This window comes from Festucalex cinctus, chromosome 2 (genome assembly GCF_051991245.1).
Source record: "Festucalex cinctus isolate MCC-2025b chromosome 2, RoL_Fcin_1.0, whole genome shotgun sequence".
In the NCBI taxonomy this organism is placed as follows: Eukaryota; Metazoa; Chordata; class Actinopteri; order Syngnathiformes; family Syngnathidae; genus Festucalex; species Festucalex cinctus.
Genome location: NC_135412.1, coordinates 16,495,608 through 16,520,394, shown reverse-complemented (window position 1 = coordinate 16,520,394; position 24,787 = coordinate 16,495,608). Strand labels below are relative to the sequence as shown.

At 39.2% G+C, this 24,787-nt stretch overlaps 1 protein-coding gene across 1 annotated transcript; it reads left to right on the top strand.

The window, feature by feature from the left end:
• Positions 1-486: 486 nt before the first annotated feature.
• sypb (synaptophysin b) lies at positions 487-22,030 on the top strand. Its single transcript, XM_077513339.1, has 7 exons — positions 487-623; positions 3,436-3,501; positions 15,405-15,529; positions 17,191-17,389; positions 17,582-17,773; positions 18,981-19,296; positions 21,930-22,030. The coding sequence occupies exons 1-6, from the start codon at positions 606-608 to the stop codon at positions 19,263-19,265; spliced, it is 885 nt and encodes a 294-aa protein (XP_077369465.1). The 5' UTR covers positions 487-605; the 3' UTR covers positions 19,266-19,296; positions 21,930-22,030.
• The last annotated feature ends 2,757 nt before the right edge of the window (positions 22,031-24,787 follow it).

Sequence of the window (24,787 nt, the reverse complement as noted above, 5' to 3'; positions counted from 1 at the left end):
ACAAATAATTATATTTATTTTATTATTTTTTGTATATATTCACTAAAAGTGAATTAAACAAAACAATCGCCGTGAATTAAACAAAACAATCACTAAAGATAGCCAAGCCTGTTGTAAAGGACCCGAAAGTGGAATCTCTCGCAAATAATTCGCATTATTTCAAAATAGCTAATAGCATTGCCGTTTTATTGCAAAACTATTGCGTTATATTGCAATCATAAATAATTTCGTGGTGTCCCCCTACCGGGCTCCTTCCGGCTTAATCTTGTCAACAACAACAACAAAAAGTCAACTCAGCTGTGAACTGCTGTTGTATATTCCACGTCTATTTTTGCTTCTTTGAATCCCCGCATTGTGCACTTGCTGGTACTGTCGGCGTGCTCGCTCTTCTTTCTTGCCGCGGCGGCCCGGGGCCATCTCGGAAGAAAAACTGCGCCGCGATTGGGCGAGCTGGACCGACGTCACGACGTCCTCGCCCAGCTTGGTGACGCAGCGGCCGGCTCTTCCTCGTAGGCGTCTTCCTCCCCTGGGCTGTTCCGGATGAGACGCCTCCACCCCCTCCGCCCTCTCGCTCTCATCCTCTTATCGGCGAGTAAGCGGCCAACATGGATGTCGTCAACCAGGTAAGACTTTCGCCACCAATTCACCCTTTTTGCTCTTTTGTATTGCTGTGCAAGTGCGTTTAGTTACTTGAAGCTTCCTTTGTGGTTATATTTTATTTTTCAATTGGACACACGTCAATGTTGCGTTGTGCTCCATCAGTCGTCAAAAATGCCCGATGCTGCATCGGTGCTTTAAATAAATGCATAATTTTAATTCACAATGATCCATTTGCGTGTTGTACAAAACATCATAAGCGTGATGATGATGCAGATGATTTTTTTTTTTTTTATTTTTAATTGAGACAAGAGGCTTCTGCTGCAGTGTTAGGACACGACGGACGTACAGCGGGCCTGCCCGCTAAAAAAAAAAAAAAAAAAAAAAAAAAAAAAAAAAGATGTGAAGGAGGATCACCGCAGATTAACGCGGCGCTTTTATGGGGATATTCTCTGCATGCTATCCACCCCCCATCCCCCCGCCCCCGCCCCCAAAATTCAAGATTGAGATTGCGATTGCCCCCCCACAGCACGTCTCAATTAGCCCCACTGTTGCTAGGACAACAAGCAGGGGTTGATTTTGCGAGGATGAGGCCCCCCCTACCGACTGCTGCATATAGCCGCAGTATTGTGGGCCCCCAAAACAGAAGCTCTCTCTCTTCTTCTTTTTTTTCCTTCCTTTTCTTATTATTATGAGCGAGGCGCGTATATAGTAAGGATTTCCCGAGAGATGACCCGGCAGGCATCCTCGTGATTGCCTGTCTCTCTCTCTCTTTTTTTTTTGCACGCCATCTTCTTCTTGTCGACGTGCGCCATTTACTATTTGCCGCTGCAGCGCCTACTCTGCGGTGTCGCATTCACCTGCGCACAAATGCAACAAACGACAACCGCCACCCCCACACCCCCCGCACCGCACCCTAAGCCTGCAAAGGACACTTATTGACAAGTATAGGCTACGTTTTTGCTTGCTTGTTGTAAACACGGGACACGTAAATGGCTGCTGCCACGTTAATCAGCTTTGTCTAATTGGAATGCTGACAGCGCGTGCGCACACACAGACACGCACACATAAGAACATACCCCCCCCCCCCCAACCACCACCACCACCCCAAGGGGCCTTAAACTAAATGTGTTAAACCCTAAATATATCCACTATAGGTCCCTTATTTCCACTCATCCACCCCATTTCAAACTTTTCACACAGTGACACCTAAGAAAAAATAAATAAAAAATCTTAGCTCTGCAAATAGGCTCCTGTGACACCTTGAGATATGAGTTTAATGCTTTTATCTCAAATAACCTTCCTCCATTGCAAAGAATAAAAACGCCATTAATTCAATTTCGCCAATTTCTCAAAAAAAAAAAAAAAAAAAAAAAAAAAAAAAAAAAAAGAAAAAAACTTTTTTTTTTTTAAATAAGGAAGTAGCACCTTAGGGGTGTGCTCAAAAAATCAATACGGCAATATATCGTTGCGGGCCTCATTACAATACACGTATGGATACACAGGCTTAAGAATCGATATTGCTTTAAATAGGCAGTTAACGTTTGCCTTTGCAGCTTGCATTGTACCTAAAAAAAACAAAAAAAAACTGCAGCGTCTTTGAAGTTAATTGCCTTCAATTAATGAAAAAATAGGTCACCAGTGATTGAACACTGTGTCTTGCTAAGAAATATTCAAGCAGAGGAATTTATTACATTTATTTACTTATGAACTTAACATGGCACACGTGTCTTAATGTACCAATTTTCCTATATTTTGTTTAAAAAACAAAATAGAATGTGTTACATGAAAAAAAATGCTGTTTTTATTTCCCCAAATATTTGAAATAAGCACGTTTTAGAGATGTAATTGTTATACTTTGATATTTTTACTCATATCGACTCGTGCCTGTTAATAAATTTTCCCGGTGTGTCTGTGAAAACTGCTCCTTGCTCTGCAGCGCATACACATCAAAACCATGCATGCCGCTTGGTGGTAAACCAGAAGCGCTACTAACAAAAACATTTTTGTCATCCAGCATAATAAACATATCCTTTAGGTATACATATGACATATGTTATTATAAAATGCAAAGTAAATTAATGTAAAATATTGGGATACGTATCACCTTGAAGATCATGTATTGGGATACAGATGTATCGTGATACGTATCCTATTGTGACCCCTGTATCGTGACACGTATCGTATCGTGAGGTTGGCAGCAATACCCAGCCCTACTTATAATAGTGTACTTTATCAAAACATATATAATTCAATAGAACAGAAAGAAATTAAATAGTTTTGGGTTCATGATTCATTGTGCTCCTCCTTCGTGCAGCTTGGCCAGTCAACCAAGTTAGCATTTAGCATTAGCGGTTGATGCACATGTCGGCCATCTTTCGCCACCACCATCCCCCCATGCAGTCCCAGTTTTTAAGTTTGAAAATCTGGTCCCTTAATTACAACACGCCAACCATCAATGCTAACGCTTAGCCTATCTGTTGTGTTTTATATTATGGGTTAGCATTAAGCTAGCGGGCGCATTGCTAAAGACAAATCTGTATTGTTATGGGTATATGTTTAGTTAGACGGTAAACTTCAGCTGGGGGTGGCTTTAAACACTTTGAACAACACACCAAAAAAAGTTCTAAAAGCTTATTTGCAAATGTAGTGAACTTAAAATTTTAAAACAACAAAAATGTAAGACGCGCTAACCAAATGCTTTGTGATACTCACTGGTATCAAATAGTACCGATTTTTTTTTAAAGTCATCACATTTGAGCACCAAAGTTTCAAGTAGCCGCCATTCACTGCAAAACGTGAGAAGATTTTTGACTTTTGTGTTTGTGTGTTTACCAGTTGGTGGCCCAAGGACAGTTCACAATCATCAAGCAGCCGTTGGGATTTATAAAAGTCCTCCAATGGGTAAGTCATCTTGCTCGCTTTACATCAATGATTTGGTGATTTGGTGGCTAAATACAACAATGGAGTGGAAACAGCTTGGCACATTCAGGAGAAGGAATTTGTTGTTTATAGGAATCTGCATCTTATTTGCGGTTCTGTATTCACACCTTCACCTACAGTGTTCCCCAAAGTTTTCTTGGCACCAAATTTTTCTTGGCAGTTTTTCAGCAAAATAGCAGAAACAGGTTAGCCAAAAAGTATTTTTCTCCCGTGAATCTGTTGCCATCTTTTCACTGAAATATTCACTTATTCACATTTCTTTGGTGCTTTTTCTGAAAGTCCCTCGAATGACGCAAGATACCACCAAAGACCTGCCCAAATAGGAAAATAGTAACTAAAGCCATTGTCATCAAGCGAGTATGTTGAAGTGATACATCGTAAATGAAGGACAAGCTTAGCTTTGTTTGTTGGGTAGTTGCTGTGTTTGGCCGGGTTTTTTTATAGAGAGTATCCATTATTAAATGTTATTCAACTTATTGGGCTCATAGTTAGTGTTTTAAACTATTTATTAGAGTGGACCTGTTGTGATTATGTTTTGGGTCGGGTCCTTGTTGTGATGTTGTCAGTTGCTATGGTCCTGTATTCGTCACTCTTAATTTGTCATATGGCCCTATATGTCACCCTTATTTTGTCATATAGGCCTTTATTCTGTCATATAGCTGGAGTTGTATTTTAAGGTTTCTTCCATGCAAGCTGTCTCCCATGTGTTCTGCATTCAAACTGAGGTGTTTTGGTCAATGGTTCTTGGTCGCGGTAATTCTTTGTCAAGTTCTTTCTTTGAAGACATCTGAATCCAGCCCTGTTCTCTGTTGTTACTTTGTATTTGTCTGTTTTTTTCAACTTCCGTGTCCTGTCTGCTTTTGGGTCCAAATTCCGAACCTCAAGTGAAAGAACCCCAACTATTTGTGGTAGATAGGGACCAGTCGTGAATAAACAAAATCTGCAATATCGGCAATTCCACTTTTCATAGATGCATACTCACTAGACAACGTTTCGTGTGTCACGCCGCACGTGCTTGCAGGTGGCTAAAGTTCAACTGATCTGCAGTTGTCCTCTGCGTAAATGGCTTCCATGATCATTTTAACTTTTATAGTTTGAATGTGCAATGTGTCCGTCCAAAAGATGCTTCATAAGGTAAATTGCTTCAAGAGGCGAGCGTCCAGAACGTGGCAATGATTTACATTTCAAGAAATAAAATGATTCAAAAAATGGATGTGTCGGAAATTCAGGCATCTGATTTATTGAACTTTCTGTTGCTCGGATTAACGGCACAAACATTTTACACTCACACTTGTGAGCAAAAAACTGATGACGGCGGTATGCTTCCGAGTTAGCCGTCCTCTTTAGAAGTGGCTACGCCATGTTTTGACTTACATTGACTCGCTTTATGCCTCACTCATAGTTTCTGCTGAATTAACTAAAGGGACCTTATTGTAAAATGTACCCGTTTAATTCTCTCGGTTCCACGTGTGTTAGTTTTTGTGAAAGGTCTATAATAACAACGTCCAGTTAGAAGTCAACCAATGTATTCGTCTTTCGCCTCCTTCTGCAGATGTTTCCTGTTGTGATGACTGTGCACTTTGCACGTCTATGTCCAATTATGCAAGAAACTAGGGGTGTGAATTGCCTAGTACCTGACGATTCGATTCGTATCACGATTCACAGGTCACGATTCGATTCGATACCGATTAATCCCGATGCAAATTTATAAGTCGATTATTACGATTTTTTTTCATTCAAATTTAGAAAATACTAATCAGTAAGCTTGTAGAGTGTAAGATTTATATGAAAATGTATTATTTATTTATCTTATAGAGGTTGTAATCTGTTTCATGTTTGAACAGCATTAAAATAAAATATTAAGGCTTAATGTTCCGTTCATATAACATTCTTCCATGCTCAAGGTGTGAATCCTAACCCGAAGTCAGACGTTTTGTTGAATATTTTTCCATTAAAAATGGAAGTTTAAAAATCGATTCACACGCACACACACAAAAAAAAAGGCAATGATGATAAGACGTTGAATCCGTTGAATCCGAATACCGAATGAACAATTCTGAGCTCTTAAAAAAAAAAATATATAAATCAAAAAAAAAATCGATTTTTTTTATTGAATCGATTCGAGAATCGTGCGATGTAGTATCGCGATATATCGCCAAATCGATTTTTTTTAACACCCCTACAAGAAACTATTTTTTTTGACATCACATTGATTAGTTTAAATATGAGCTCTTTAAATGTAATACTCATTAAATGATTACTTCCCATTATAACACACATTTTTTGTCTTTTAAACTCTTTGACCGACAAAAACGTTTAATAACGATTAGACAAATCACGATGTATGCCGCCATAAATCTCAAATGACGTCAACTACGGTTTTTTGTTGTTTCTTTCTAATCAATGGGCAGTGCAACGTCTAAGTGCAGCGCTGTCTGGTCAATGGGTTGTGAAAACAAAAACAGCCACTAACTATAGCCAGCAGATGGCAGCATTGTATCTCTTTTCAATGAGCTGCCGGTGTCATGGAATTACAATGAAACATGACGGAATCTGATGAAATAGAACGTTTTCAAGGATGACGTAAATGATTAAAGCCTTTGCCACATTAAACCTAATTCACAGAGCGTTACTGAACAAAATATTAGTGTCAAAGTCACCAGTGTGGTGAAAATGTATCTTCGCAAAAAGCTTGTTTTCTCCTTTTCAATTTTTGGTCAATAGCACTCAAATTACCTATTTTCAAATGGTGATAACTAAAGAATAGAATAAGGTAGAAACATACTTTTTTTTTCTAATTTTTTCATGTGGTACCCACCTTGGATATGTAGTAAAAGAACACAATATTTTGTTTGCTATGAAAGATGAGTTAAAATGCTTGAAATCGTCCGTGGAGTTTTTTTTTTTTTTTTTTTTTTTTTTTTTTTCCAACGTGTGGTATAGTAAAAGAGATAAAGTTAAATCATAGACGTGGTGGCCATATTGGTGTGGAAAGTTCTCGTCAAAAGGTGGAGACCATTCAGATAGTCTGGAGCCTGACAGGAAATAATGTCTACTTTAGCAGTAACTCCATTTAAATGTTAATAGCTGTGGAATAGAAAATTGAGCAATTTAAAGCCCAACATGACCTAAATGTACCTGTCATGTATTGTTTCCAAACACCATGACAGTATCTATACTGTAGCGCATCATTTGTTCCCAAGTATTCTTTGGCATCTGTTAGCCTGTGCAGAGGACACCGCGCGCGGGTGGGGGGCGGGCACAGTCCTTGCCTGAGTCATTTACTGGAGGACGTGACCTCTGCGTAGTATCGCGCTTCGTTTCCTTTCCCGTTTGCTGCGCGTCAACCCCCTCGCCGCATGATGGAGCCAGCAAACTAGCCACTGTTGTTGGGGGGGCAATTAACAAATACAGCTGTGCTCGGCCAGCATCTCGTGGCTTTCCCCTGTGGCGAGCACGCGCGATGTGTTGGTCGGTTCCGCGCTGACGAGCCTTCGGGGTCGCACGTCAACGTTTCTTATACGCTACAGCTGGCGAGAGAGACGCAATCTAATTATCCATGTGAGAGTGAAGATGTCTCGTGCTCATTATTTAAATCCCTGTCACATGAGGTGCGGCGTTAGGACCCAAACACAGACAAGACAGTTGGGAAACAAGAGTCTTTATATATAAAAGAAACAACAGGGCTGGATTCAGACAGCCTCAAAGAAAACACCTGACAGAGAATCCTTAAGTGTGAAACCTTGATTGAGAGAGCAGTAGATGCATGGACGCAACCTCAAACACATGAAAGAGTCGGGATAAGAAACCTCAACGTTCTGAGCAAAAACCTTGATGTACTAACAAAGTGTCATTCAGTAACTTTTTTTAGGGCAATGCACAATTCTGTATGACAGAATAATGGCCTATATGACAAAATAAAGAGTCACAAATACCCAACCAAAATACAGGACCGAAGAGTGACAATTTCAGAATCATAGCAACTGTACAGTAACTGACAACTTCATCATCACAAGGGACACAGCAACTGTATAAAAAATTAACATCATCATCAAAAGGGAACAAATGGAGCACCATAACAACACAATGACCCCAGGACCCAAGCCAAAGCAGTCATAACAATTCCATCAAAACAAATCAGTAAACAAAGCCTTTCACACACACATCAAGATAACCTCCCTCAGAATTTTGCGCCATAAGTATTTTTATTTGTCTTTATGCATGATAAGTGAATTAACACAAGCAATTAATAATATAGGAACCAGAGCTGCAATTAACCGTTATTTTGATTGATTGATCTGTTGATTATTATTTCAAATAAAGGATGACAAGCTGCACCGTGGCTGACTGGTTAGCACGTCCACCTCCCAGTTCTGAGGACTTGGGTTCGAGTCCAGGCTCTGGCCTTCCTGGGTGGTCGGGCTGGGTTCAAAATATCAATATATTGATATCATATTGATAGGCCTTTTCATATCCCAATATTGATATATAAAATCATGTATCAATATATCGACCCCGCCCCCAACACACACACACCCACACGACACATCCAACACACACAAACAAATACTTATGAGCCCGTGTAACTTACACAGAGGATGCCAGTATCGATCATCTCCCCATCCAGCCCCTCCCCTCAACCACAACTGGAACATTTTCACAAAAACAATGTAAATGTCATGAGTGTCAGTGTTTTTTGTCACTTTTTTTACACAGCCTGTACTGTGGTCGTTTTTACAGTTTTTGGCTAATCATAGCAAGGCTTGTTTCCTATCTTGACCAGAAGGTGGCAGTGTATGTGAGGACACGCCTCTTGTGCCTGATGACATCACAACTCATGCATATATAGTGGAGAAGAAAAACCGCTTTTGTCCAACCTAATGAAGTTTAACATTTTTGTAATGCATGTAACAGTACTGCATCGTGTTAAGTAACAATATGTAAAACATGAGCTGAGGAAAGGCAAAATCCTGAGGCAGGTTGTCCTGATAGATAAGCGCCTTGCAAATTGTCCTTATGAGGGCAACTTTGTGCAACAGCTTCCTGCGTGTGTGACTCAGCGAGCGTCGCCCACCTTCCCGCCCTCTTCCTGTCTCGGGGGAACCGTGCTGACAAAGCAGCCGTTTGACAGATGCAACAAGACGTCCACTTACCAAATAAAGCACAAGTGGAAGCTCAACCACGCGCACTTTGGGAACAACATGTGCCTGCCGTTCCATGTCAAGTTTTAAAAATCATTCACCAGTGGAAGTCACATTCCTTGAAAATCACAATGACCCATCACTTGTAAACTATTTAACTATTTTTAGCTTTTGGCACACAGGTTTGTGAAAGAATGTAGTCCTTGGTATCTACCTGGTCGTTGTCGTAAAGTTTCTGTCGCCATCTAGTGGTAGACGTTTGAAGCACATCTGCATGTATTTATTTATTTATTGATTGCTTGGATCGTCACACAAAAAAAACGTGTAAGATGTGATCGGGCTGCAAGATTGTATCGGGAAATTGAAGGGTTTGCAAGGACATTGAGAAGGGTTAAGACGAAGCAAGCCTTGTGTTTAGTTTTTTCTTTTTCCTTTTTTTCTTTCTTTTTTTCTATTGTCTTGTTCCACAGCACGGTCCTGTTTTGTGTGCTCGGTTTGATTTGGATGTTTGTTGATTTTGGGATTAATAAAAAAAATAAAAATAAAAAAAAATTAAAAAATTGTATCGGGGTTGCCTGCAGATGACGCTGATTGTTCGAAAATCGTCCGTTTACAATCGTTCAAAATAACAAAATTCATGGACTAAAACTGTAAAAACATAAATAAACCTAAAAATATAAAAGCACGATACTTAAGAGTGGAAAGAAAATAGATTGAAGCGCCTTCGCACTTGCCGGTGACGTCAGTACAGCAGCGCTAACGACGTTAGCTTTGGTTTGGTTTCTTTTTTTAGCTGTTCACAAATCAATCACAATAACAAAAAAGCAGTATTAATGATAGTATGAACACATTAACAATCAAAACTGACAATATTTGTCACATCTGAGACAATTATTTTGCGTTTTTATCTTTTAGTCAATCTATTTTATTATTTATTCAATATATTTTGCCTTTATATTCTTAGTTTTATTTACATTTTTATAATTTTAGTCCGTACATTTTGTTTTGTTTTTTACATTATATCTTTAATATTTTCTTTTCTATGTTTGACGTCAACTGGATAATTTGCAGCCAATCCTGTCGCGGGACGTGTTCGTTAGGCGACCCCGATACGATCTGGCAGCCCGATTACATCTGGTACGGGCAACGGCGTCTCAAAAAATGATACGTCCAGCCAAGTGTATTTCAAGACACCATAATGTGAATACTAGATGTGCTGCAATTGGCTGGCACCGAGTTCCACCTAAATAAGGAAAAGCGCAATAGAAAATAGAAGAATATTTCAACGTGGACTTATAGTGATATCATCACAGGGTTGCTTTGGTCCCAAGCTTGATCTGATCCCTTCCCATGTTTGCCCTCTCAGATGTCACCAGCAGTTTCACATTCCCGACTCTTAACATTAATCTTCTCGTGTGTGCCGTTGACTTGCAATCGGGCGATCGAGTGTGAGAAAAGCAACAGCGGGCAGATGGTTTGTGTGTGTGTGAGAGAGAATTTTTCGAGGGGACTGTGTGTCTTCTCACCACAGTCGAGCTGACATTCATCCAGCATGCCAGCAAGGATAGAAACCAGCCTCTTGCCGTGTGGCGCTGCCAACAGCGTTGCCATGGCACCAAACATCGTGGGCTCTCTCATCCCGGCGGGCGGCTCGCCCTTCTCCAATTTATCACTCCTCCTTCCATTCACACATCACCATAAAAGTTCAGCTCTTGGAAGGCTCCCGTTTACATTCAGCTTGGACTTTCTGTTGTGATGTTGCAGCGACAATGCTGCAGGACGCCAAAGCGCCGCCATCCAATCCCCTCGTGCGTAGCCTTCCAGTACTCTGGCACGCCTGATTTAAAGTATTACCTGCTGCCGTGATAATCTCGTAACTGGCAAATCTCGGCCCTCGCTGCTTGAGTGAGGGTTTTTCCCTCAACTTTCAAACTACAGCTGGAACACCAAATGCTCATGGCGGGGTTTGACCCTCTTGGAATCTTTGCAACCTTTTGCAGCATTAATGAAATATTGTACAGTGTACAGTAATCCCCCCCCCTCCACAGCAGGGATTGCATTCCAGACCAAGCCAGTTAAGTGAAATCTTTAATTTATAAATACCCCATTTCAATTATCCTAGGCTACAAACTGTTTAGCGATTCCTCTGTGAGATATGTGTAAACAAATCCCCGGCTCCGTTTTGCCAAAGTCCAAATTCACAAACGCATCAAAAATCATGCCCAAAAACTTACATTATAAATAGTGCTGTCAAACGATTAAAATTTTTAATCTGATTAATCACACTTTTTAATTTTGATTAATCACGACTAATCAGCTAAATTATTTGCGTATTCGCTTAGTATAAAATAAATACAAAATACCATAATATTTTGACATTAATGCATTTTATTATCCGAATGTCATTTGCAAACATTGATTAAATGCGTGTATGCAATTGCATGCATGCGTGTATTGCTCAAAACATAACAGCATCATGTCAACTGGGTGCAATTCAACAATTATTAATTAATTAAAGGCAAATTACTTTTGTTTTATCTAAAGTCCCGTCGGGGTGTTTTTTAAAGCAAAATTTACCACCGAGCGCACCAACTGGAGTCCGCCCGCTCATTTTGGAACAACAGGCGTAGGAAATGCCGTGCATTGACCTCATCACTGACCTGCGCAGCCTTCAATGTAACCATCCGCGGTTACGTGCAAGGCTCAAGTGCAGTCAAAAAAATAGTGCGATTAATACATGTTAATACATGATTAATGCAGCATTTTTCTGTGATTAATTAATCTATTAACGCTTTAACTTTGACAGCCCTAATTATAAAACAAACTTGTAGCCGTTCATTCATGTAGCCAAAAGAGCAGAACTCAAGAGGACATATAACATTCAATAATCTTCAACAAAAACTTAACTGATCTTGAACTGAAACTGTTCTTCCTGTTTTCACCCTTCTTTCAAATTTCAAATCTGCTCCATCTGGTGGACAACATTGCAATTACACCCAATATAAACAACAAAAATGAGTCATAAAACGAGGGAGAAAAAAATATCTGCAAAATAATGGAACCGACGAACCGTGAACCCGGAGTGGGGTGGTTACTGTCAAGAGCACGCTTACCAACAGATTGCCTATCAGGTCCTCATTGGGTGGACATTTCCTAGACCTGAAAACCTAAACTAACTGGAACCCTTATAAAGCACAAATTGACGTCAGGATTGGAAGTTGAGTTCCACCCGATTGTGGCGCACACCCCTCAGGCAACATTATTCTGCTCAGGGCAACTGACATGGAAGCAGGAGCTCAGATCATTCAGAGAGAGATTCTTCTTCCATACCTTTCAAATAACAACCAATGAATTGATCAATGAAATGATCATCACATCTACTCGAGTGGTACCTTGGTACACGTATCTAAAATTGTCTTTCCCCATTGAAATGAATGGAAATATCTATCTATCTATCTATCTATCTATCTATCTATCTATCTATCTATCTATCTATCTAGCTAGCTAGCTAGCTAGCTAGCTAGCTTTAATCTCTACGCTTCCAAAAAACAACCCAAAATGTATTTTCTGTAGCACTTTCTAATATTACACTTAATAAAAATCTGTAGTAATGACACAATTAAAGAGAATATTGTTACAGCTTGAGAATTCAACATGTTTTTGCCACTTTTACTTTTTTGCTTTAATAGGGTGACCAAATGTCCTCATTTGGGAGGACAGACCATTTTATTACGTCCTGTTTGGGTGTCCGTTTTTTGTTTTTGATTTGTTTATGTTTTTTTTCTTTTTTTTTTCTTTTTTTTCTTTTTTTATATATAAATTTGTGAAACTGTTCGGTTGGCATGGCATGACTAATAGGAGGTGAAGTACACTGTGTAAGTGCAACTGGTACCACAATTTCAAGGCCGGGGCAGGTGACATCTTTTTTTTTTTTTTTTGATATGGTAATATGCTCACCCAAGGTTTAAAGGCCATTGTGTGCTCTACCTGGCTTGGAGAACTCTATTACAGTCAGACATACGGGTATATTTTGAACTATTAAAGCAGTAAAAACCCCTCAGTGAGCTGTAACGATGTTAGTCACTCTTCACAGCTAGAGGATGAAGTATTATTTTATTGTATGTGTAGGGTACATGCGTTTGTATTCCAATATTTGTTGCCTAAAGATATAGAATGTTGCAATGCCAATGCTACTTGTTAGCCTGTCTATGGTATTTTGCACATTGTGTTAACATTAACCTAGTGGACTTAAAGACACAACATCAGTGCTAGGTTCGTTAGCTTGTCTATGGGTTTTTAGCATTGAGTGCTAGCATGAAGCTCGTTGCCTTTTGTGAAAGGCAAGGCTATGTTGTTATTTTGAATACACGGTATGTAAATATCTTTGTATCATGTTCACTTTGCATATCTTGAGTATGAAACCCTTTCATTGGGTTTTTTGCAACCATAAAAAGAGAAGTGGTGTGAAATTCACTGGGATTCACATGAGTCAATAGTGTGCTGCACATTGTTAAACGTGTGTGTGTTGTGGCTGGCTTTATTGGAGTATTTGGCGACAGATGGTAAAGCACCTCACTCAGATTAATAGCTGGATTTCCCGTCCAATCGGCTCTGGTTTGCCGCGTAGCGAGGCCGCGCTGGTAAAAATAGTCATCCTGGTCTAATCTGTTGTGTGTCGTCTGCGTAACGTGCGAGGGTTCATCTTTGCCTTCATGTCAGTTCATGATTCGCCGCAACACTCAGCGCAGCTCGGTGCACCTACAGTAAAGTAGAATGGATTAGCTGTTCCAAGCAATAACGCGACATGAAAACAAATAGATACGAGCGACTCCACTTGTGAGTTTTTCAGCATGTGAGCCACTGCTAGGATGCATTTTTCGCTTTGAGCGATGACCGCTGTGCTGTCTGATGTTAGCAAACTCGACTCTTCAAAACAAGTAGCAATTTGTCAAACAAACAAACAAACAAACAAAAAGGCATCAAGCTGTTTATTGCCCCTCCCAGTTGAATTTTAGAATCACACTAAACATAAAACAATTAATTACACGATATGTTTATTTGAAACAACCACATAACTTTGCCTTAAAAGCCAGCTAGCTAAATGCTATAGGCAGGCTCAAAACTAGCACTGATATTGTCATGCTATTATAACCATTTATGTAACGGATAGCGCAAAGGGTCATCAACAATAAGCACGGCTATACTAGTCTGCCATTAAGCGTTTTCCATGGAAAATTAGGTTGACTCCTACCTAGGGTTGCCAACATTCTCATCCCGAAATAAGGGACAGGTGGACGGTACGGTGTCATGGTGGTGTGAGCATGATGTGTGAAATCAATGTATATTTTGATTAGATTCGAAATGCACAACGTTTGTACATTCCCTTCAATCCTTACTGCAGGCCATCATTATGTCACCTCATACTAAATCTCAAAGAAACCACAATTTGTCTCTTTCCTTAAAAAAAAAAAAAACAGGTGCATAAAAAATGAAATGCAAAAGAGGAACGTGACTCACCAAATTGACTTTTTCCATGGAGACTTTTCTTTCTTTTCTTTCTTACAGGTTTATCCGATCGCGCTTCCTAACCGACCGGACAACACTACACATTGTTGTTATTATTATTATTATTATTATTATTATTATTATTATTATTATTATTATTATTTTCTAGCCACTTGTGCAGTATAAGGCGCTACAATAAATGCACATGACGATGCCTGTGATTGGCTGACAGGTGCTGTGCTTTGTGACATTGCCGTTTTAGCTGATCTAGGACCTGTTGAGTGTGGTTTGCCGTGTTAAGCGCTGATTGTGAAACTTGCCAGCAAGCTAAATTCTCGCCGTATTTGTTCATAAATAGTACGAGGATACATCTTGTATTGCTCCCGTTGATACATTCGCAGCCGACATATTAAGATCGGTGTTTAGAGTGTAGGTGACATGAACCTGTGACGAAACCAGGAAGTGCTTCCCTCTCTCTCTCTCTCTCTCTCTCTCTCTCTCTCTCTCTCTCTCTTTCTCTCTCTCTCTCTCTCTCTCTCTAGTTGCCTCTCTTACCTTGCAAGATCTCGACATAAGGTCACACCCTGCGACTCATTTTATTGGGTACGAGCAACTTTCTTGTCACTTGTCAACCTACGGGAGCAGCCGTGGTCCACAAATGGCAAAGATGCCGTTTGCTGACATTCGTGTAAGAATTGAGAATTATTTTACAGGACTTTTGAGGTCCCGTGCGGGACATAATAATTTAGCCCAAAATACGGTGCATCCCGGCTAATATGGGACAGTTGGCAAACCTTCTCCCACCAGACACAAAAAAAAATTCCAAACATTTTAACATCTAATATGAAAGATTTAATTTCTTGTTTCTGGAGCTTTGGTTTGGTTTGTGTTAGATTCAGGCCTTACATGTGTCAGTTTTGTAAATGTTTCTGTGACACTGAAGTAGAAGTTACTTTAAGGAAAACATCCGTTTAATTATGCAAATATCTGACAATAATTTGCACCATAGCCACACTAGCCAACAATCAAAGGGGAAATAGCAATTAAAGCGTTTGCAAATGAAATTGTAACCATGACAACTGTTGGCAAAGCGTTTCTCACGCTGTATTTATTTGCATGGTTTCACAGCTTTTTCCACCGGCCTGTTTTGTGGCACCTTTTTGTTGTCACGCATGCATGAGTGGCTGTCAAATGTTCACCCTGTCTTTCCCCTCGCAGATCTTTGCCATCTTCGCCTTCTCGACATGCGGCAGCTACTCCGGCATGTTCAAGATGAGCGTGGAGTGTAAAAACCGCTCGGAGAGTGACCTTGGCATCGAAGTAGAATTTGAATATCCTTTCAGGTAATGCCCTTGCTGTTCATGTCGTTCATGTTGAAAATCGCTCATCCACAAGAGTTTACTGCTCCTGATGACAAGGCCCATTATGAGGTTATCAAAAACAGAATGAGGAAGTATGGCCAGCGGTAGTGTTAATTTCGTCAATAAAAACTAAACAAAAATAATTTTGTCAACACATTTTTCACCGGACTAAAACTAGACTCGACTAAAATCCTCATTAATAAACAATAAGTGGGACTAAATCATTCTGCATTTTCGTTGACTAATGAAGACTAAACGAAAATGTACTTCACTTAATAAAAGTTGGGCTAAAATCTATGGACATTTTAGTTCATGAACAAAAACGAGACAAAATTCATATGATTTTGTAAAATCTGTTACTGTGACACTGTCATGTAGTAGCCGCTTGTTCATATACTGTAATTATGTGTGAAGTTATTTTTCATCAAAAAGTTGCGTCAAAATTTTATGTGAAATTATTTTAGATACAAAATGTTCAACATAATCTGCTGACCAAAAAAAAAAATTACAGGTGCTAAATTATTGTCTTGACTAAAGTTAGACTAAAACGTTGACAGTTTTTGTTGACAAAAAAAACTACATGAATAAAATTTGGTTTTCTTGGACTAAAACGAAGACGAAAATGCTAGATTTATAGTCAACTAAAAATGGACTAAATAAAAACGGGATGGATGAGGTTGGCTAACTATAATAAAAACTAAGAAGCGTGATTGAAACTGGACTAAAACTGAAACTAAATTTAAAAATGATAGATAAAATTAACTCACTTGCTCCCCAAAACGTATAAATATGTTTTAAGTGTCGCAGAGACGTATTTATGCGTTGTTGTTTTTTTAAATGCTAGAGCATACAGAAGGCTTTGATGCAGCCTCTCAACTGAAAAGAACAGTTGAATAAATTGTAGTTATTACACAAATTATTTTTTAAATTACTCACAATTCTAAACATATTTTTGAATAATGATGAAACTTAGCTACATTCTAATGCTAATTTCTGCAAAATGGAAACAGATAAAAATATACTTTTTTTTCCTGATGAAAGAAGAGACTTTAATATTTCTTTTGGTAGGTTCCATGTTTTATAGCAATAGAATACAATATTCTGTGGGCCTTGCAAAATCAGTCAAAATAGCGCAGTTGCCCTTTTTAACAGAAACAGTGATTCTCGTCATGTGGTACATGTACCACTAGTGGCTCAAAGTGTATTAATGTACTCTTAATTTAAACTTTTTTTTTTTAAACTAGATTATCTACTCTAGATGATACACACAAAAATGTTCCCCAAAATGCAAACAAACAAACAAACAAACAAAAAACAATTCAGACCCAAGAAACTTATTTCAAAATTCATGCTACTCATGTCGAAGTGGCCATTTCCTTTTTGCAAAATCTTGTCACCTCTTGAACGGAAAAATAGATAAAATATTGAATAACTGTGGTTTAAGGAAGTGGTTGAGGGGACCGTAAAAACTCAACATTTTGCTTAACACAACTGTAATTCCATTCTCAATATTTTATTGTAAATCCCAGGTTAGTAGTAATTTAGTTGAGGCTCATATTTATACACATAAACAAACAATATATAGCGAACATGTCTTGATAATTTCAAAGCTTGTCCGACTTCCTGTTCTGATCGTTTGTCAGGCTCCATCAGGTTTACTTTGATGCCCCCACCTGTAAGGGAGGGAACCCCGAGCGGATATTCCTGGTCGGCGACTACTCTTCCTCAGCCGAGTTCTTTGTCACCATCGGTGTCTTCTCCTTCCTCTACTCCATGGCGGCGCTCTCGGTCTACTGTTTCGTCCTGGAGAAGTACCGTGAAAATAACAAGGGCCCTCAGATTGTGAGTCGGACAAATAACGGACATCGCAACGAGTGGGGGGAGGGGGCTGGGGAAGTCATTGTAGTTCATAATTTGGCGCACACAATTATTAAGAGGATATTGTTGACCAAACGTGTGCTTAGAAAATGAATTAACCATATGAAAGACTTGCGATGAGTTTTTATTTCAAACGCGCTGCTTGTTGACCGCCAGGACTTTGTCGTGACGGCGGTGTTCGCCTTCATGTGGCTGGTGTCGTCGTGCGCGTGGGCCAAAGGTCTGTCGGATGTGAAGACGGCCACCGACCCCGAGAGGGTCGTCACCTTCATCACGTCCTGCGATGAACGAGAGAATCGCTGCCGTGAGGTCTACGAGCCCAAAGTCTCGGGACTAAACACCTCCGTGGTAAGTCACTAGCACGGACCGAATCTCGACTCATCGCGACTTAACTCACATTCTATTGAAAAGCATTCAATAAAAGAGAACCTAATGCCGTTGTATGTCTGTATTTGTAAATATTCTTTTATTGAATGCCGTTGCATGTCTGCATTAGTAAATATTCTCTTTTATTGAATGTCTTTATATATATGAATTTGTAAATGTTCTCTTTTATTGATTGATGTTTTCTTTTATTGAATGTGTTTGTCTTTCCTATTAATTTTGGCACTCTTGTGACACCATACCAACTACTCGAGACAAATTCTTTGTGTGATTATAAAATGCTTGGCCAATAAAGAGGATCCTGATTACGGTTATAAAAAATAATTTGAAGAAAGTCTTAAATTCCTCTTTTACATCAGGTTTCATTGTAATTTCATAAATAGCCTTTGACCTGGAAATTACCTTGAAACCGAAACATGACTTCAAATAAGTCGAACAGAAAAAGCGGTGTTCCGCCAGCATAAAAGTTGCGCCAATGCTAGTTAGCTCTTTTCAAAGTTACCAAATATAAGTGACAGTAAACATTTATTTTTACGTTTTACTCTGTACTATTATACTTTTACAAGATTGAATGAGTGGTTATACATTTACCAGACTCAAAATTCAATTTATTTGTCATGTGCAAAGAAACACTTAGCAATAAGATGCTTTCTTTGCTAGTTTCCCTCCACTTTTAAGGCGAAAGTAAACGGGAAACATTTCTTGACAATATGTTAAATGTGACCTCACTCATCTAAACACGTCATTCTGATTAATATTACATTGGTGGAATATGAGTTATGCAGCAAAATCCAGACGTTTTATCTATTTCAGAAGGCGGCCATTTTTCCACTTGCTGTCAACTGAAGATGACATCACAGTTGCTCAGGGCCAATCACAGCTCATCTCTTTTCTGAAGATGAGCTGTGATTGGTTGTTCCCTGAGACCTGAGCAACTGTGATGTAATTCTCACTCAACATCAAGTGGCAAAAAGCTTTGTAGCAGCTTAGTGCGGAAAATGTATACTTGACGTGGCAGGCAAAGATGTTTCACATTGGAAACGTTCAAATTTGAGCAGGATTACAAAATTATAGTGCATAGTAGTTCACAGCTATCCATGCCATGCATCTGTACTTGTATTTAAGTACACAATATAAGCACTTGATTGACATTGTCCTGTGCGATCCGCAGGCTTTCGGCTTCATCAACTTGATCCTGTGGATAGGCAACCTGTGGTTCGTCTTCAAGGAGACCGGCTGGATGGCGGCCTTCGCCGGAACGTACATGCCGTCGCAGGAAAAGCAGCCCGCCCCCGATTCCTTCGCCCAGGGGGGCGGCTACGGTCAGCAGGATCCGTACGCCGGCTCCCAGGGAGGCTACCAGCCTGAGTACGGCCAGCAGGGGGGCTACAACGAGGACGGGGGCTACAGCCAGGGCTACGAACAGCAGCCCACCTCCTACTCCAATCAAATGTGAGCCTGTGCGCTGACGCCACAGCTGCAGGATGGTGAGTGTTTTGACCAAAAAGTCTAGATGTGCTACAGTATATTCATGTTTTACTTTCATTTTTCCACTATTGGGTCACTGGCGGAGCCAGACTTTTATAAATGGAGGGGCCAAGGTGGGGCCAAGGATACTTCAGGGTATCTAAAGATTGGGCCAAAAATTTGCTTCATAAAAAATGTATTTCAATCGGAGTCTCTAAATGTTGAAATATATTCATATTAAGAATGCAGGAGATTTTTGCACATAAATTTCTGTTTATTAAAATGTACAAAAACATTCAAAGTCTATGAAGAGTTAACATCAGTGTTTAACACAAATGAAATGTGCATGCATACACTTGTTGAATTTAATTCGTTTAAGAAACAAGTCCTATTTTGTCCCTATTTCATTTTCCACACACGCTATGAAAAAAAATACATTTGTTACTCCTACTACAACTTTATTTACGGCCACATAATGTTATTGACGTTATTAAATCCCCCCACTTCTAGATTAAAAACGTGAAGGCATATATACTAAGTGTTAAGTATACTTCAAGCTGTTTTGTGTGATGTTTAAATATCGTATTTTGAAATCTATGCTTTTAATTTGGAAAGCCACTCCCGACTGCTGTTTCCTGTTTCATGTCTCCGTTCGTCATTCAGCTCGTGCATTTATTTTTTGTTTGTGCAAAGCCTTAACTTATTTATGTACGTCCAAAACAACCTAAAATAAATAAATAAATAAATAAATAAATAAATAAATAAATACCAAAAAAACATAACATAACATAAAAGTTATTTTAAACAGTCACTAACGTCTCACGGGAAAACCAACATGACATTGCAAAAAACATGCACTCTTGATTGCGCTAGGGAGATTCTTCTTCTCTAGACTCCTAGTGAGGTGGATTACAACATTTTGTGGTAAATAGTGCCAGCTACTGTGCAGGAGGGGCATAACAATTAGGAGGCGTCTGATTGAGAAAAAAAATGCTGACAGACTGCATTGCAAGACATGCGGCGCCACTGCGTCGGTTGCCGTGATCTGTCAATCATTTTGACACCTGGGGGTCCAATCACATTTTTGCGATTGCCACCCCGGCCTCCCCTCTGGCTTCACCAGTGTATTGGTGGGTTCATATACAGCGCAAGAGTCCATTTCCTCCCATATTGTACAAAATTAGATTGTTTTATCCCTCTTGAAAATGAGAGAATGTAAATGCTACATATGACCTTTGAGTAATCGCTTCCAGGACAAAGTCGCACATTTCAATAAAAGAAAAAAAAACAAACAGAAATTGCAATTCATCCATCCATCCATTTCCTTTCCGCTTATCCTGATCAGGGCTGCGAGAGTGCTGGGGCCTATCCCAGCTGTCTTTGGGCAAGAGGCGGGGTACACTCTCAACTTGTCGCCAGCCAATCACAGGGCACACAGGACAAACAAGCACTCACATTCGCATTTTGTAACAATTTTCAGTTTTCAATTGACATCAGCGTATGCAAAGGGCCCATCATGGCTGTAAATTGTCGATAAATGTGAATTGTTGTTTGTAAGGATTTCCCAATCAGTCTGGATCTAAGACACTTGATTTTGAGTTTAGATAACTCTGCAACAGAAGAAAAAAAAGGTGCTTCCAATGTTCTCCCCCCCGCCCTCTGTATGCAATGATGCAAACAAATTAACGTATAAATCTACTGTTCTAAATAACCAAACTAAACTCTAAAAAATAAAATATCAAAAACGACACTTCTAATATCTTTGTACCCTGGGTTTATTGGGCTGGTTTAATGGCTTAATTAATTAATATATAGCTTAAAGGGATACTTTACTCAGTGAACAATTTTCAGCAGTGAAAAGTTCCTATTTTGTTATTTCATGTACAATTAATACCTTTAAATGTTTTCCTGTTGCTGTCGACTGATGATGACATCACCTATGCTGAGGAAGTAGGTAATGGCCAATCAGGGCTCACCTGTTTTATGGGATTGGTCAGCAAACTGAGCCATGATTGGCCGTTACCTACTTCATCAGCACATTTGATGTCATCATCAGTCAACAGCAAGTAGAAAAATTACTGTTTAAAGGTATTAATTGTACATGAATAAATAATATCGTTAACACATTAATTATCAACAAAATGTTAACTTATTACTGCTGAAAGTTGTTCAAGTAACCCTTTAATGGGCTGTTAATTGCAAATTAATGCTTTCCCCATTTTACAATTAATTGCAAAAAAGTTATTAAAAATTAATTATACCACATTGGCCCCTGAAGATGCTGGCCTACCGGGCATTTGCCCGCTATGCCCGACGGCCAATCCTGCTCTATCATAATCTGATGGGGTCAAACCCTAGTTTTTTTTTGTCTCTATGTGCCCTGGGATTGGTTGGCGACCAGTCCAGGGTGTACCGCACCTTTTGGCCAATTTCAGCTGTACGTAGATCAGGTTTTGTGTGTTCACGGGGTTTTGGCATAATTCTAACTCCATACTTGCATCCTTCCATTTTTCTGCAGCAGCCTTCAAAGTTTTAAGTTTTGTTTACATGCATGACATGACTTTTCCATGTTGAAATGTTTGTAAGTGAGGCTGCCATAAATGATTGAAGAGCGGGTTAATGAATACTCTCCTTTCTGTCGACCTCTTTCCAGGGTGACCTTGTGATTCCGGCGCTCAACCGCCGCCTGCGTTTCTGCACTCGTCTGTTAGTCTGTTTGTGTACATGTGAGTTGGGCAAGTGGCGGGATGGGGGGAGGGGGGCGGGGGAGGCCCAAAGTGGGTCGTGAACACCTTAAGGGAGCAGGAGGGGGTCAGGGAGGGGGGAGGGGTCGCAGTCTTTGCTGTAACATGATGTTTCTTCTCGTGACGTATTTAACTGTAGAAGACAACAGAGGATTGTCTGTTTGGTTATACGAGAAAAACTTGAATATAAATACCAAAACATTCATTGACATTCAACATTTAAAGAGGGAATCTTGTCATGGAAAAAGACTTACATTTATGGGTGGGAGGGAAACATTGTAGTTATATTTAACTGGAGAGAATGTATTGTCTGTGCTGTGTAAATATCAACCTGCTAATATATATGATTCTATGTACCCCGTTGAATAATTGTGCACTCCATATTAGTTGTTATACAACAAATGTAGAGCACAGAGTTATTCAATCGGATTTACTTTGGTTCTGTCTAGGAGCGCTTAGTTTGGCCTTTGCCCTTCAACCCATCACATCAATGGAAATTGTTATTTTTTTTATTTGTGATATCAACTCTTCGTTCTTTCTTCTCACAGTCATTTTTTGTTTTAGCTGTTGGATGAGGAGCAGGGTGAAGGCCGATGAATACATACAGTATAAACGAAATTAGTCGCGCCAGCTTGGTGGAGTGTAAAAGCAAGCGGAATTTTGAAGGAATGTGTCTATACATTTCTCCTATCAAATGTAAAATAAAAGGAAGTACGGACACGTATGGCTGCCACACAAGAAAAAAAAAATAGTGTCACGTAATAATGTGATAAATTTGATGTTTTAACATGAAAGAGTTTACCATTTTGACGTGATAAATGTCACATTTTAACTTGATAAATTTCATGATGTAATGTGAGAAATTTCAGCGATAAGTTACACATACGTGATCATTTTCATGTACTCATTCGGCAAAACAAAACAAATTCTTCCGGTTCAGGTCACTGGCGAGCCCGATGTGAGTAGTGTGTCTTCTTTTTGAGTCTTTATAAATCAAAGTTACTAGCTACATAACTCAATAAAAAAAGAAAAAGATGCAAAGAAGATACACATAACATAATATTGAAATTTTTCATGTTGTTGCATAAAATTTCTCAAGTTAAAACGTGATGGTTTTTTTGCTTGTTTGTTTTTTTCAAATCAAAGTGTGGTAACAATACATTACACCTCAGTGGGAAATCCCTCAAAAAGTTGATTTGTTTGGGCCATCGCATCGTGTGCACCCAAATTAATAGCTACTAATTAGACGTATAGAAGGTGACATTTAGCAAGATCCAATAGTGCTTTCAAGTAGATTGTTTCCCACTTGATGTATTTTATCCTTCCCCATCAAGAGGATGTGCAAATATTTCCAACCCAACACGTCAAGATGACATTAGTGACATATTTGATTGCATCTTCTAGTTCCTGTGCTCTTCTTCCACAAACTGCTGTTGTGTGCTTTGAACATTATTAATCAGGGGCGGCGAGTGTCCATTTTAGAAGTGCGCGTGTTTATTTGTGGGTATCGGCCAGGTTCTGTCAGTGAAATTTGTCCTGTTTGTGCAGTTCAGAAAGTTGTAAGACGCAGCCCTCGAGTTTTTTTTTTCCCTTACATGAACTTCTTCAACTGTGGGTAAATGAAAATAAGGTATAGTACACGTTTAAGAGCTTGCCCTGGAAACCGTTTTCAAGTAGTCGGGACAAAATGCCAGAGATATTTGTCCTTCTTTCTCGCTTCTCCTTTGAATGGCAAGTGAATTAAGTGCATGTATCGTCTTCCTCTTATCCTAAAGTATCCCGAAACGTATTTGGGCAGACTCAGCAGTGACATGACAGCATGTTAGATCCATCGACAGTTCTACACAAAGCACAATTTAGGCAATAAATGAGAATTCAACAGCCCTGCCAGTTGTGTTTGAAATGGTCGCAGCTGTGTCATCATTTGTAGTTTTGCTTCCACAGACCACATCTTGAATGAATCTTTGTCCATCACCAGTGTTTTGGTCCAACGCGCGGCCTTGATTGGCTCTCTTCTTTATTTCCACCTCTTCTCATGTCCCCTAAACACAATTTTCTTCTCTCTGTAGCTCTTATAAATATGCTCAAATGAAATATACTCTGTTGTTAGTGGTGAATGATGTCTTGTGATACTCTTTACACCTTTGGATAGTGCTGTGTTTATTGTGTATGATGTATACAGTACATATTAGTATTTATGATAATGATAAGTCAGAGAAGAAAAATATCCAAGGCTCTCCAGAATTCTGCTGTATTCTTACTGTATATGGGCTCCATGTGAAACAAAAATGAAATAAACTTGAAATTATTCTGTTGAAGGTTAAAATGTGTACTTCTGTTCAAAATTATGTCCTTCTTTTATTAATTGAAAGTTAGTTTGAATGTTTTATAAATGAGCATTTTTTTTTTAGTCCACAATTAAAAGTAACATTTCAAAACTGATACTATTAAAATTGAGGAAAAACATACTAGGGCTGCACAATATATCGAAAAAATATCGTCATCGCGATATTGGCCCTTGCAATATGCATATCGCAAAGGCACGCAATAAGTTTTAGATGGAATTTTATGCTTTTTATATGAATTTGACCAGTCAGATGCCAACGAAAATGTGCATCGCCATTCAATAGTTGAAAATTATCAAGACATAATTACAATTAATTAACTAAGATTACATGAAGGTTGCTTATTTTGCCCAATGAAAAATGTTTTTCTTTCATTAGGTAATAAAAATGTAATTTCCTTAGGTAAATGTTAAATATCGCAA